The sequence below is a fragment of the Myotis daubentonii genome, chromosome 14, assembly GCF_963259705.1.
Source record: "Myotis daubentonii chromosome 14, mMyoDau2.1, whole genome shotgun sequence".
NCBI classification, from domain to species: domain Eukaryota; kingdom Metazoa; phylum Chordata; class Mammalia; order Chiroptera; family Vespertilionidae; genus Myotis; species Myotis daubentonii.
The window spans coordinates 22,874,078-22,889,848 of NC_081853.1; the positions used below are offsets into that span (position 1 = coordinate 22,874,078).

Consider the following 15,771-nt stretch of genomic DNA (forward strand, 5'->3'; position numbering starts at 1 on the left):
TCCCTCCCGAAGCTGCGCGCTCGGTCGAAGAGGACGACCTTCCCCCCCAGGAGAGGACCGGTCTTCGGTCAAGGGTATACGAGTAGCTGCGCTCCCCTGCTAGAACCTCCAAACAAGCTCTCAAGGATATATATACACAAACCATTCAGTGCAGCATTGTGTGTGTCATGGAAAATTAGCGACAATCTAAACATCAACCTGCAGAAGACTGACTTAAATTACAGTAGATCCATGGGATAAAATGCCGTGCCATCATTTAAGAGGAAGAAGTAAATTTGTATATCTCCTTTGAATATAGAAAGATGTCTAAAACTTACTACTAAATGAACAAAGCAGATTACAGAACAGTAGGGTTATTTTATTTTTGGAATATCTTTGGAAAATGCAATTGTAAGAATTTCACTTTATTTTATGCTTTTGTGGTGTTTGAATAATTTTTACAAGCAGTTTTTAAATAATAAGATTAATGATTCAGCTATCAGGAGGTGAGGGGAATCCGATTGGACATATTAGAATTATTAAGCTCTAAATGCCCTTACTGCTATATACTTACCTACCTGGTCTGCCAAATAATCACAGAACATGTATGGTCAGGTTCTGTTCATCTGTGTTTTACAGGTTCTTGCTGCCCATTGTCCTTCATTCTTAATAGAATTTTCCATGAGACCAATCAGTAAGTTTTCTAAATAGTTTAAGAGATTTATAAAATAATCTCTTTCCCTAAGAGACTCCTGTGTCAGTGATAAACGATGGGATGCTTTTGGGATTTTCTTTCTTTGTAGGGAGGGTGATGTTTTCTCTTCAGAATGACTCATTAAGTGTAAAGGCATACTTTAGGATTGTTTTTCCCCTTCATGGTTGTGAAAATGCAATAGTTGGCACATAGGCAAACCTAAAGAGTTTGCAAATTGCTTCCCCTCTCTGGATAAGAGAAACATCTTAAAATAGCACATAACATAGCTTTTATAAATAGTAGTTACTTTATGTTTGTTGAATGAATGAATGCAGAAAAACTGGCAAATCTAGATAATATAAACAAATCTAGATAATATAAATTCCAAAACAGTCAAGAATTTTAATATGGACTTGTTTGTCTAACACAGCACCAATAACTGGTGCTGGGTTTTACAGGTTTTTTGTTTCAATTCAGATGTAGCTCTCTAAAATAAGTATTAATTAATAAATAGAAGCTATATGTTAAATCCTAATTTTTTTTCTGAACTCTCCACCACTGTGTGTGTGACTTCTTACAGTTAAAACATATGTAGTCTGTTTCTTCATCTATAAAATAATGAATAAGACTTTATCCTAAAACTCTAAATTTTTTATCAACTTAAGAAATTTTACCTAAACTACAGAAAGTGTAACAGATATTAATGCCTTATAAATATGCATAACCCACTTCTTCTAGAGTAAGTAAATCTGGTTCCCATTTCAATGTTTGAAAATGAAAGTGGTTTGGACAGAGGAGGCAAATGTAGAGGTATGAGAGGTTCTTTTCCTATCTAGTCTAGTACATGTTTCTAAAGCATATGCTGAGGCTCCAAACACAGTAGGACAGAACCTTCAAAAAGTCTTGAGAATATCGCCCTTTAAAGAGGTAAATCAAAGTCCATGTCATTCTAATTCTTATTAAGAATAGTCTGTGCATCCTTGGTTGGTTTAGCAGTATATATGTATTTTATTATTTTTGAACGAGTTATAAGTAAAATAATACGAGTTATAAGTAAAATAAGTAAAATGTCAACCTAAAACAATTTAAAAGTGTAGTATGTATTTAGCTTCATTATTTATGGCATGTACTCTTGTCCTGTCACCCCTCCCCTCCAAGTACAACTAAGTATGTCTTTCCTCCATAATATTGCCATTAATGAAATTTTTCATGACGAAAGAAATTCATGCTATGGACTATAAAATAGGGGTGTTATTTTAAAACTGGATTTTAATTGCCTCCTATTCTAGTCATGGGTTTGTTGTACCAAGTTCAGTAGCCCCTAGCAGGGTTCTCAACCTGTGGGTCGCGACCCCTTTGGGGGTCGAACGACCCTTTCACAGGGGTCACCTAAATACATCCTGCATATCAGATATTTACATTACAATTTAAAACAGTAGCAAAATTACAGTTATGAAGTAGCAACAAAAATAATTTTATGGTTGGGGGTCACCACAACATGAGGAACTGTATTAAAGGGTCGCGGCATTAGAAAGGTTGAGGACCACTGCCCTAGAGGGAATATAAATTTAGGCAAAGTGGTCAAGGGATAAACAAGTGTTGCAGAAGAGATGGGGGAAAAAGGAAAACTTTATCTTGGCCCTAAATTACTAAATCATGATATTTCTTTAGTCTCTTAATTGTTTGCCCCAATGTTCTCTTTTTTCTTTTCAGCCCTGAACTTCTCTTAGGTACTCTGCCTTCATTAACTTGCTACAAATTGTAAGCCTGACTTAGAATTTGTACTAATCCCAATTATATGAACTTTTCAACAGATTTATATCTTCTAATGCTTGTTACTTATCTCACCTAAACTGTTGGATTTTGTTTGTTTTTTCATGTTTTCCACATATAGTCTTCTCACATTATTTACTGTTACAAGATTGAAATAACACACTGTTGAAGAAGAGAAAAACATTTTTATCCATATTCATGTTGTTAGTAGCAGCTTATCTTCACATGTATTTAAAGACTCCAAAGAGCCATTGAAACTCTTATTTACTATAAACAATAGTCCATACACACCTGAGTCAGCAGGACAGGTATTATTCTTTCTATTATACAGATGAGAAAACTGAGACTTTGAGACATTGCATAAGGCAGTGTCAGGATTCATAGAAATTTAGAGCAAGAAAAAGCCTAATGAAAATTTTACTTTGAGGAATTTAAGGTTCATCTATAAAAAGTTATTTTTCTGAGAACACCAAACTTAAATTAAGCTGCAGGCTAGAACTCAAATTTCCTAATCCTTAGTATATAGTACTTTTTTATTTTCCCAAGGAAAAAAAACTGTGTTACAGTACAAACACTCAGTATTTTAATTTTGGTTGGAGATAGAAGATAAGCATATAATACAGCTGCCACATTAGTTCTCAAGCAAGTTGGTCATGTAGATAAAATGCGTTTATATATTTGTTGTATTTTTTTCTGTGATTTAAAAATTAAATTGAAGGTGGTAATCATACCAAAAAAACCTTCTTTTCCCATCTCCCTTTTATCATTTTGTAAAGTTATTAAAAAGAAAGAAATTATAGAAGTATTTAAGAATACATTCAGCTTACATATATAATAGAGTCAGAAATTGAATCTTAAACTTAGTGACTATTTTCTTTTAATCCTAATTGAAAGTTTTTCTGGCATGTTTTTTCTCTTCTCCTTAATCGAGTTAAAGATCGTTTATGGCTTCTGTCTATCTGTTATTCTGTATATCTGTTAATTTTCATTATTTAATAGTTTAAATGTAGAGGTAGGTTGGTCTGAATATATTGATTTCAGGATATATTTTAGATGCTTGTTTCTAGTGAATCTCAGTTTGAGGGTTATTGCTTAAGGGAAGAAATTTGGTTAATTGTAGCTAGTTGGAGTTTAGAGAACTGAAGTTTGCTGTATGCAGTTCTTTAGTAAGTGAGAAAAATCCTTATAATTTTATAACTATACTGTATGAACAACCTGATAAAGCTCCGAAAAAGAAATGAGGCCTAGGAGATGAAGAATATATGGAGGATTTTAAATTGAGGATTTTTCTGAGCTAGGTTCTAAAATAAAATAGTAAATTGTGGCCAGTAGGATGAAAATAGTTATTAACCCTCCTGTAAGATCTGAAATAATATTGTTGCCCTTGAGAAAAGTAGGCATTACAGTGTAATGATATTACTCGATCTACTTCTTTTGTCAGCCTAAGTAAGAAGAAATTTTCTGTTTTTCTTTAACACATGCCTGTTTTTAACATAGAGTTTCCTGTAGTTTCAAAGATGTCTAAAATATACCTTTGTGGGTGTGCATATTTGTCCTTACTTTGAAATCTCATATTTGGGCTCTAGATTCCAAAGTAATTTTTATATTTAGGAAAACCATTACCTCCCAAAGGTTTTCTTAGGAGAGTGAGGAAAACAAGTGTACAATTTCATTGTAAATACCTTGTTGTTAATATGCTTGGAAAATTATATTCATAGTAAAAATGGTCTCAGTGTTCTAATTAAAATTTAATGATGGATGATAGATATTGTAAAGCCAAAGGAATTAAAATACGAGGGACATTTTGAGAAAATGGCTTGGTCATATATATATCTAAATATATATTTACTAACATATTTTGTCAGAAACCAAAATTGAGGGAAGAGATTTGGCTTTTTGTTAGTTTGTGACATTGATCAGAGATTGCTCCTTGGCTTAGTTGCTGTCTGCATAGGCTGTTAACAATTGTTTCTCTGGCAGCAGATCTTGTTCATCAGGATTGCATCATTTCTGGGAGAACGGCCAAGGTCCACAGCCTCAGTACAAAGACTGTCTGAAGCATATGAAGCCTGTTCTCTTTCTGAAGCAGCACTCCTCTTCCTGCCAGTCCTCTTCACAGGATTACTGAAGCAGACTTGTTCTGAATTTTCTTTCATTGAATTGTCTGTTTATTGGACTCTTGTCTCCCAGCTGCTTCCGGCTCACCTGGCTGATGCAATTTCTTTCTCTAAATCTCTGTTGGAATTATTCTTAAAAAACTGTCTTCTGAGAGTAACCAGACAGATCACACAGGTCTTGTGCTTTCAGCAAGTAAAGTCATATAGAGAAGAGACTGTCATAATGACAGATACAAAGACTTTTGTTTTGTTGTTTTGTTTTGTGTTTTTTGTTACAAATACAAAGACTATTGACCATTTCTGAACACAATTAAAAAGATAGGAGTAATTATAAACTATTTCTGGCATGTTCTATTTAGTAGCCTGTTCCCAAGAACCTGTATGTAAATTGTGACTTCTCAAAGGAGTAGTCAGTACTGGGAGGCAGGCTGATTCTGCTTCTGAATTCGAGAACATACTAGTGTTTTTGTGGATTCTGACGGATTGTTCTGGAAATACTTAAATTGAAATGCACTCATTTTCCTCCTGCTGTGCACTCAGACTTATTTCTTTTTTTTCCTTCTGTCATTTTCTTACCTTTCTTATTTATTGCTGCTAGAGGAGTCTATATCTGTTTTGAGTTCTTTGTGTGTTTTTGTTGTTGTTGTTCCTTTTACTGTTACCTTCATCCTTTTATTTTTATAATTCCTAATATGTTCTTTGTGAATTGTTTCTACAGAATAGTTTCTTTTCCAATTTTTAATAAGTTGGAAATTAGTAAAATAACATAGAGTACATTTCCTTGGTAACTGAAATACCATTAACAGCTCTTTCACTTCTGGCTAATGTTACATTTCACTTTTTTTCCCCAAAAAGTCCTAGGTCATCACCTATTTCTTTTCCCTTTTTCGGAGGGTAGAAAGCTGATTACAGTTTTATTTTTCTATGTGTTTCTATTACGGAGTTGACCACAAATAGAAATTACTTTCATTTGTCAATCTTTTTCTGTAGTAGGACAAGAAGATATAAGTGGGATGGAATGGGGAGGGGAAAAGGAATAATATGAACTTATTGGGCCATGGCAGATTCTTGTATGACTGGAGAGTAAATTTGACATTTGGTTAAAGAAAAGCCTCTGAATTTGGAAAGGGGTCAGTGAAGAAAAGAAACACTTCCTGGGAGAAAACAAAGGTATCCCTTGAGAAATGGGAGATAATTCTAATTTGAAGGAAAGAGAAGGAATATCCAGTGGCATAATAAAATATTTATCACTTAAGTAAAAAAAAAAAATGATGTAAAGATTAAAGGATAAAAATATAGCACTAGAGCCCCAGCCAGGTGGGTTAGTTGGTTGAAGCATCGTCCCATATACCAAAAAGGTTACGGGTTTGATTCCTAGTCAGGGCATAAACTAGGTGGCTAGTTTGATCCCCAGGTGCAGCCCGCTGGGGCGGGACTGCAGGAAGTTGGCTCCAAGGCATCTCCGGCCCCTCTCACCCAGTCCCACCCCGCTGGCCACCTTCTAATTAATTTCCTTTCAATGTTCACGAATCCATGCACCGGGTCAGTAGAAAGACAAAGTTTCTTTCTCCCTCCTTCCTCTGTCTCTAAAATCAATAAGCATATCCTCAGGTGAGGATTAAAATAAATATATACAGAATGAGAGAGAGTACTAATTGGATCATAGGATGTTAAACAAGACAGTGTCTATCAATGTTATTTCTTTCTATACTAATTTGTGTCTCAACTTTTTCTAGGTCTTCAGAGCTACTGACATAATTTTTTGGGACTTCATATTCAGAGGTCTATAAAAAGGTGACTGAGCCAAATAAATTATTTTAATTTGTTTTATTTTTTTGTATTTTGATGAATGATAAAATCATATATTGAGATAAGAATAATCAAAATTCATTCAGCAAATATTTTTTTGGAAACCCTTTATGTGTTAGGCACTGTTTTGGACATTGGAACTACAGCAGGGGATAAAAGCACAAAAACCACTATCCTCATAGAGTTTATACTCATAGAGTTTATAGAGAGACAAATTAACAAGTAAGTAAAAAGTATCTTAAAATTGTTTCACCCGGAGACAGTGTTAATTCTTCTCAGTCTCTAGGACACATCTCCAAACTATGTAATAGATTAATAAATGCTATAACTACTAGGCTTAGTAAACTATACTAGGAATCTGTTGTCTTGGCTTATAAAACTAATGCCATTATTATAAGAAAATATTGCATATAGACTATCAAAATTAGCTGGGGTGGGATTTCATTAAGGAATGTATTAATTATTCATTTATTAGGGAGATACCTGAAGTAATTTTTTCATCTTTTCCTTTTTAGTATATATTTTAAAAATTATTCACAGAAAAATAACAACTATCAATGTAGATTTATAAGTTGTTTTTGTTACTGTTTTTTTGTTGTTAATCCTCATCCAAGGATACTTTCTACTGATTTTTAGACAGAGTGGAAGGGAGGGGGAGAGAGAGAGAGAGAGAGAGACAGAGACATCGGTTGGTTACCTCCCCCTTGGGCCCTGACCAGGGTGGAGATCAAGCCTGCAGCCAAGGTATGTGCCCTTGACCAGAATCAAATCCAGAACCCATCAGTCCACAGGCCAATGCTCCAACCATTGAGCCAGACCAGCTAGGGCTAAGTTGTTTTTTATCTAAAAGCCTACTTTGTTTATAGGCATATAATAATGGCTGTGACAGAGGATTTTTAATGGCGCCGAGTAACTTTTTTTGTTGTTCTTTACTGAAAATATAATACATGATTCAGATTCCTGTAATGGTCAGGGAAGATATGGTTATTATCAGGCTCTATTTTTGATTATCGAGCCAGGCAGTATGGGGGCTTTTTTATTTTTATTTTTAATTCGAATTATACAGTGACACTAAAAGTAGCGAAAGTTGAGCCAGCAATCCTCAGTATTTAATGTTTTGCCCTTTGGGCTTATTTGATGTGTTCTCCTATCATTGTAGATTTTTATTTCAATTTTCCAGAGACTGTTAAGGCTGTACTGCTTAAATCTCTGTCTGGATATATTGTTAGGGAAAGGAAACATTTATGTGTATGACGGGCTCAAAGGCAAAAGGTTATATTAGTCACTTTTATGAGCTGTGAAGAAGCAATAGATAGGAAGATTTGCCCTTTCATTTTATTCTCAAGTCTTAGCAATATGTCACCTTCTGTTGAGTAGAACCAGATCTATTGCCACATCTATATTTGGAGAGTCCTAGATCCATTGGAGAGATCAAGCTCTTGCAAAGTGTAGGTGCCTGGGAGGACTGACTGCTCAATTGATAGTTATTCTAGCATTCTAAAATGACACAAAAGAGTAATACAGTTTATGCGTTCTTAAAAATCTTGGATTGATTCACTGTTCACAGCTGGGTTTTTTACCCATATTAATTTGCTTCATATATCAAAATAAGATTGAAGCATCTCAGATTGTCTACCATTTAAAATATTTAATATTTTTCATGCCATATTTTTTGAAGTATAAGTAATCGTTTGAATTTTCTACCATCTTCATTTACCATTAATCAGTATATCAATTATGACTCTTTGCAGTCTTTTTACAAAAATCTTTATCAATCTGGGTCTTTAACATGACTTTTTTTTTTTTTTAATATATTTTATTGATTTTTTTACAGCAAGGAAGGGAGAGGGATAGAAAGTTAGAAACATCGATGAGAGAGGAACATCGATCAGCTGCCTCCTGCACACCCCCCACTGGGGATATGCCTGCAACCAAGGTACATGCCCTTGACTGGAATCGAACCCAGGACCCTTCAGTCCGCAGGCCGACGCTCTATCCACTGAGCCAAACCAATCAGGGCTAACATGACTTTCTTCCCACACAATATGCTTGTATTTCATCCTTTTAATGTTTTTGTTGTATTTAATGGGTTTTTTGCAATATAAAACCATTAATGTAAAATCATACAAAGGAAACTTTTTTCCCTTTGCGCCATATCTCCAAAATCTTAATCTACCTCTGCATTTTTACACTTCAGTAGTTTGTGAGTCTTTCTGTTCTCAAATTCCACTGGTTATTGTCACCAACTCTTAAGGTATCATCACTGCTTTTCCATATAAAATTTTCTGATCTTTATCATGAAGCTGTATTCTTCGTGGTTTATGTTTTTATTCATACCTTGTAATGGCTGTTACCTCACAAATATAGTTGTTAAAATAAACTGCATCTTCTCCCAAAATTACAGTTAAAAATGGTTTTAAAAAAGAAAAGAGGCCTGGCTGGCATGATTGAGAGGTTGAGTGTCGACCTTTGAACCAGGAGGTCAATGTTCAGTTCCTGGTTGGGGCACGTGCCTGTGTTGTAGGCTCAATTCCCAGTGTGGGGTGTGCAAGGTGGCAGCCGATTGATGATTCTCTCTCATCATTGATATTTCTCTCTCTTTCCCTCTTCCTCTCCCTTCCTCTCTGAAATCAGTAAAAATAAAATTGTTTTTTAAAAAAGGAAAAGTGTTCTATAACAAAAGAAGGCAATAAGAAATGTCTAGTGAGATAGAAACAAATTGATCTCTTTTATCATCTTTAATTTGAAAGAAATAACATTGGCTGCTGGAAAAAACTGCATTTGTTTGTGGTGGGCGGAGGGAGCAGTGTTTAAATGAAGATTTTGAATTGTCAAAAAATTAAACTGACATTTCCATTAACCAGCCTATATCTTTAAAATTGTTAGGTCCCAGGCTACTGGAAAATTCGTTTGATAAGATGTCGTACAGTGGGGGAAATGTGCTTATTAGTGAGCTGGACAAACTATTACTTTCTCTTTATCTGAAAGGTGGAAAAATAAAATAGAAATGAAAAGAAAGCATAACTTTTGCAACCTCATTAATGAAGTGCATAGTAAACATGGGACATGTGTAGATCTCTTGCTGTACTTATTTTATATTTATCCCTTTAAAAGGCTTATTCAAAAAGTGGAAAAAATGTTTAGGATAAATATAAAGAACTATCTGGTTACTAGATATTTTCCTTTGCTATGGCAGGATTCCTCATGTCCATAACATGTTGGTTGAGGCTCTACAGCTCACCCCCACTCTCAGAGTGGCCAGTCTCCATTAATTGGACCCCGTGATTTCCACTTTCTGCTGTGTTGGACGTCATGAGCATTGCAATCCCTCTGGGAGTCACCACACCAGATACATCCTACTCAGATATGGCTGCTGGATCAGAGTAAGTGCTACTTCCTAGTTAGTAGGTGAATTACCAGTTTGTGTGGAGACAACTTGTGGGCATCTAATAATAAATATGTAGTATTTTCTAAATCCAAGCCTAGCCCACTGTAAATGACATTAGACCCTTTCTCCCATAGAAGCTGAATATGGGAGGGGAAAAATTAGGGAGGGGGGTTTCTAAGTAAATAATTAAATGGGATGAAATTTGCAAAGTATTGATTACATTTTTATTTGTTTTGATGGGTGGGGAAGATTGTAATAAAGTAGGTGTCACTACCTGCTTCTGTAGAATTGGTGGATGGAGATAAAGAGGAGTTCTCTCCAACTGATTTTCCTTGAAGGCCTCTTCCTATGTACTTCTCATTATTCTAGAGTAAAGGGGCTGAAACTTTATATGGGCAGGTTACTTAAACCTTATATGGGGCAGAAAACATGGAAAGTTATTGTCATCTGTTTTTTATAATATTCATTGCCTAGAAAGAGGACCTTCAAAATCAGTGGTACCAAACTTTTTTTTCAGCTAAGAGCAGCTTTAGGAATTCAGAGTTTGTCGAAAAGTCCAATCCCTAAAATAGACTCTCAATTCTTGAAGAATTTAAATGCCAAATGGCAATAAAGGTAGGCCTTCGTTATAAAACTTTATATATTATTCACAGTTTAAAAGATTTTAGCCTTTTGTATCCCTTCTCTTTTAAGTGTCCGAGATTCCCCCTGCTCACAGATTCCCCCTCTTGTCCTTTTACCTCCCTTGTACCCAATCTTCCTTGCTTACAGAAAGGAAGTGGAAGCCCCCTACCTTTCAAGACGAAGTGGCACTACACAAGGATGTGAAAGTCCAGCGAAAGAGACCCAAGGGGCCTAGGGGGCAGCACACCCCCAGAAGCCAAGTCTATTCCAGGCAGTACCAGGGATTAGGGTCTGGGCTGGAAAAATCCTGGTGTTTTGAATATGTTCAGGTCCAGTTCAGACTCTTGATCCCACAGCCACTTCTAGAGTGAGGTGGGTGTTGCTCTAATTCCCCTGTTTCTCTTGCCATTTTCACAGTCCCCGGGGATTCTCCCCCTTCAGCAAAGAAAAGCAACTGTACTAGAACTCTGGGTTCAACTGCATCCCTGGTTAATAGTGGTTTTCTTCCTTAAAACTGAGAATATTAGTAAAGAGCATGTATATTTCTTCATAAAGCCACTTAGGATAACTTAACTGCTTACTGACTTCCTTAAAGAGGAAGGCTTAAAATGAAGCTACTCTAAGCAGCAGTGTATTATTATATTCTGGGGTAGTCTAGAATTTAACGCAGTTTTGGCCTTATTCCCATATAAAACGAAAGATGGAGGGTGGGAGATAGAGAAGGGTGGATAGTGTTTCTTCCATGCCCCCCCCCCCATTTTGTTGTGGTTTTTTTGTGGTTTTTTTTTTTTGGGGGGGGGGGTTGCATGCCAAAGATTTCATTATGCCAATAGCCAAGGTTTCCAATTTTATAACTATTTCCCAAGTAAGATACTTAAAAATATTCCTGTATTAGTAATTGGTTGCATAGTATTAATAGATTTTTATAAGTTAGCCACTAGCCTCCTATATGGATTGACTAGCAAACTATTAGGTAGACAACATTAACATTTATGAGAAATTTTAATAAAAAGATTAAATCTGTGAGTTTGGGATAAGTAAATAAGAAAAATATCAAAAACAGTTATTCTTAAAACTGGTGTTTTCCCCAGAGTGCACAGATGACTGCCCATAAATGTTGCTAGGGAGTCCAGAAGTAATTGCAAAAAGAAGAAATACTTCTGGCATAAAAAATTTGCCTACAATGTTTCTATATTTTGAGACATTTCATTCACAATCTCCAGGCAGATTTTTGATAGTGAGATCATAACTAATTAAACAATTATTTGTTTGGTATTTCTACAAAGCAAGAGAATGTCAACAATTAGCTTATATGCCATTCTGTTAAATTATTGTTGCCTATTTTAATGCTTCATCATGCATATTTTACTGTCATGCATATTCTACTATTCTAGGCACTGGTATGAAAATTAAATCTGGTATGGAGGGCAAAATACTCAACCAAGAAAAAGACCTAGATTTTACCTCATGCTTTTTTTAAGCTGATAACAACATTATGCATTATCCATTTTTCATATATTTGTAGGGGGAAAAGTCTAGATATAACAAAGGAAGAAAAGATTTTTCTGAATGTATAGTCTTGCCATAAGTGTACTTCAGACATTTCCCAAGAGGTAGCATTATAGCAGCAGATTGCATATTGTACTTAGAACACAATTGATGGAGTGTATCTGTTGTAAGCATGGGTTCTGTGTATGTGCCCAATTGTCAATTTAAACATAAGGGGGGGAAAGGCTATAGTTACATTTGCATTAAATGGTTGGCTAATAAAGAGATGTAGTCCTAACACTAAATTTTAATCCATTTAAATTATAGGTAAGAGCTGATATATACATCAAGGAATATCCTAAGAAATATCCTATATTTACCTGTCAACATGTAACTGTATTGAATCACTAACCAGTATGGAAATTACAAAGTTTCCTCATCAAAAGATATGGGCTTAAATTTTAGTATTTGGCATGCATAGCAATATATTAAATGCTGTGCTTGACTAGAAAGTATTGTGCAATGGCGTGGCCTTTTAACCTCCAAAACATACATTTTATTTTTATTCCCTAGACTTGCACATGAATTGCATATGTTCATATTTACCCAGTTTGGAGATGGGTAAGGTAAAACCAACATAGTTACATCTCCATGGCCATCTTTTATTTCATGTCACTTTCCTTCTCCCCACCCCCCAAGAAAAACAAAACTACACAGGTCATTCCTAATAAACAGCTGTCATGTTTCACCCCATGTGTTCAGTGGTACAAAATATCTTATATAAAATATGTACAGCTCTTTGGAATACTTGTTTATCAAGTAAATTAATGTTGTATAAAATTACTTTCTCTTGATTTTCCATCATAGAAACTAAATTCTGCCTTCATTTTATTAATGCTTGTCTACCTTTGGTTTCATTTAGGAAACCCCACCTGTTTCCTAATACTCAGAGCTGATTGCCTTCCAATGAGCCATGTTCAGAGCATCTTTTTCTCGAGTATACTGACCTGCATTCTTGATTTATTCCCTCCCAGTTCCCATCTTGCAGACACTCTTTTAAAGTAATAAAATGCATGCACTTCACTAACAGAGAATACTTTCCTGTGTCTAAAGTTCTTCTTTACCTAGAAATTACCTTTGCTGTTATTAATAAGATCCCTTCTCACAGTTTTGGAGCATATGATTGGGTGAGTTGGATACATATATCAGAATTTTCTTTTATCCCTCACTTCTCAGCTGACATTGTGCCACATTGAACCTCACATTTTATTCCTGCCAAGTACTATATATTGTGTGTTTTTAATATATTGAAATAAACATATTACTTGAGGCAAACAGTATGCATTATTTGATTCCCTAAAAAACCCTTTGATCTCTAAGGCTGAGTTCTGCATGGTGTCCTTGGAGTTTCTAATTTGTGAGTCTCTGTTCTGGTTAATTTAAATAAGTGACATAATCTATTATTCATTATGCAAAGTCATACAATTGCATTAATTATCTTTCAAAATTCTGCCAAACATAACCACTAAAGTTTTTTTCCCCCCCTAAAACTCACATTTTATCCTTTGCCACCTATGCCTTTTTATTATCAAGTAAAGGATTACGTTGAATTTCTAAATTTGAACACATTTATAATTCTTTTATATTAATAAATTGTGCCTGAACTGTTTATTTTCCACTCAAGGAGGGTACTAAAAGATACTGAACCAAGCTGCTCACTAAGCCTGGTTACTGGCTTGGGCTTAGTCAGACATTGTTTCAAATCCTGGCTCTGTGTAAACTCATACCTGTTTACCCTTCTGTAAATAAGGGGTTCTATTTACCATGTTTAGTAGTTGTAGAGTAAATGAATTAATATATATATACAGTACCTAGAAAATAATGGGAAATTCAGATTGGTAGTCACTGTTGCTGTTGTCATTAGACTAACAAAACATCTCAGTAGAGTTTTGATTATTTTGAAGTTCTATTGTATTATCATGCAGCTGTAAAATAATTGTGTTCTTGATATGCTTGCATGTCATTGGTGGATGAGAAGTTATTACTCTAATATTTGAAAGGTGTTTGGGGGTTCATCAAGATGAGAGGTATAAATATAAGATGCCATTGTTTTTACCTGTACTTTCTTCAGGGTATCCAGTCTTGGTAGTGAATGGAAGAGGGCCTGGTCCCTGGGGCAGTGCAGAAGGCACTTTCATCATCTCACTCACTGCAAATGTCATGTGAGGTTTCATGGAAGTATTAAGAGATCCAATTAAGAAGAATAGTTCTGAGTCTAAAGCAGCCCAGAGTGGCTTCTCTAGGGGAAACTCCCTGCTCAGCTGGTACGTTTGTGTTTGTCATTAGGGACACCTTGTATCCCAGGTGCCTGCCTTGAGACATCTGCCTGTACTGGCTTCATGTTACACACAAATCCACATTTAATAACACTCGTAGTGTTATTTATAGGCTTAGTTATGTTAATCAGATTATTTCACTGAGTTCTTTATTCTAGTAGCTGGTGGTTGTGGAAAGAGGAGGGGTTAGAATGGGAAGTTAAGTTTTAGTTTAAGGGAAGATTAGGTGTTATGCTATCATGCATTGCTTTTCGCCTTTGTGCAGCCCTGAATCTGTGGAGGCTAGTCCAGCAGTTAATGAGAAGAGCGTGTATTCCACTCATAATTATGGGACCACTCAGAGGCATGGGTGTCGAGGACTGCCTTATGCTGTGAGTATGCATTTGTTTCTCTCCAAAGCAGTGATCTTCCTGGAGTGTAATCCATTCTTATACATTGTGACTTTCTTGCAATGTTTATATGCAGCATGACGAAGTTGCCCCTTTTGCACTTCCCTGCCTCCAGCGGACGTCTAGCCCTGCATCATTGTTCTTGTTTTTATGTCCCAGTTGACCTTGGCATTTTGTTTTATCACTTTCCTGGTTGAAGCCAAAAAACGAAGGGTACTACTTTCTTCTTTCTTTCCATATGTACCATACTTTAGGGGAGAGAGGGGCCAGTGTTTGGACACTGTTGATTTAAAAAATCTTATTTTCAGGATCATAATTACGGAGCCCCTCCTCCTCCGACACCTCCTGCTTCTCCCCCTGTCCAGACGATCATCCCTCGTTCTGACCTGAATGGCCTGCCGTCGCCCGTAGAGGAACGCTGTGGAGACAGCCCGAACTCTGAAGGAGAGACTGTTCCTACCTGGTGTCCTTGTGGTCTTTCTCAGGATGGCTTCCTTCTCAACTGTGACAAGTGCAGGTAAGATCATGTTCCATCTAAATTCAAGCCTGGGTTGCTGGGATTAGGGTTTCTTATTAGTAGGGAAAAGCTCAAAGTATTCTTTCTTGTGTTTGTTAATGTAGATGATTCCTTAGTGCTCCTTGGCTCGAATTCTCTGCACTAGGTGAGAATTGCTGACAACAAGGAATGAGAGATTGATGTTAAAGCTATTGAATTTGATATGAAATTTAATGTCCTGGAAACTTTTGGTAGGTGGGAGGAAGGGGGTAGTGTATACAGAGACACATCTCCCATGTGTGCAATGATGTGTTGCATGCTGTTGGAAGGACTACTTTAAGTTTATTTTCCATCTTTAGGGGAATGAGCAGGGGGAAGGTTATTAGACTTCATCGGCGGAAGCAGGACAACATATCAGGTGAGCAGAAGATGGGTTATGCCCATATTTTGACATAAAATATTTTGTATTTTAAGTATTTGTCTAAACCCTTTCTGTAAGTTCCCATGGTTCCTAGCTCATTTCACGGAAAGAGATAGAAGTCCTCTGAAAACCACTGTGTAATTCTCTTAATGTCCATAAATGACATTTTAGCTCTGTAGCAATCAAAATATTTTTTATGAGCACAAAAAATCAGATCCTTTTTCTGTGTTACATACTGAAACAATGGAGCTTTGGGA

The 15,771-nt window shown here is 35.9% G+C and overlaps 1 protein-coding gene across 18 annotated transcripts in view; it reads left to right on the plus strand.

Annotated features, from left to right (window-relative positions):
• Positions 1–15,771, plus strand: part of SETD5 (SET domain containing 5) — an 82,772-nt gene that overhangs the window by 24,032 nt on the left and 42,969 nt on the right. For 3 of the 18 annotated variants that reach the window (XM_059663423.1, XM_059663431.1, XM_059663430.1), the window contains exons 2-8: positions 6,300–6,357; positions 9,569–9,755; positions 10,532–10,756; positions 14,004–14,196; positions 14,474–14,579; positions 14,906–15,114; positions 15,453–15,511. In XM_059663423.1, the coding sequence (XP_059519406.1) occupies positions 14,105–14,196; positions 14,474–14,579; positions 14,906–15,114; positions 15,453–15,511 (466 nt within the window). In that variant the 5' untranslated portion in view covers positions 6,300–6,357; positions 9,569–9,755; positions 10,532–10,756; positions 14,004–14,104. Of the gene's footprint in view, positions 1–6,299; positions 6,358–6,491; positions 6,595–9,568; positions 9,756–10,277; positions 10,376–10,531; positions 10,757–14,003; positions 14,197–14,473; positions 14,580–14,673; positions 14,811–14,905; positions 15,115–15,218; positions 15,260–15,452; positions 15,512–15,771 lie in introns of those variants that run through there. The other 15 variants (XM_059663427.1, XM_059663433.1, XM_059663435.1 and 12 more) reach the window with 11 other exon arrangements.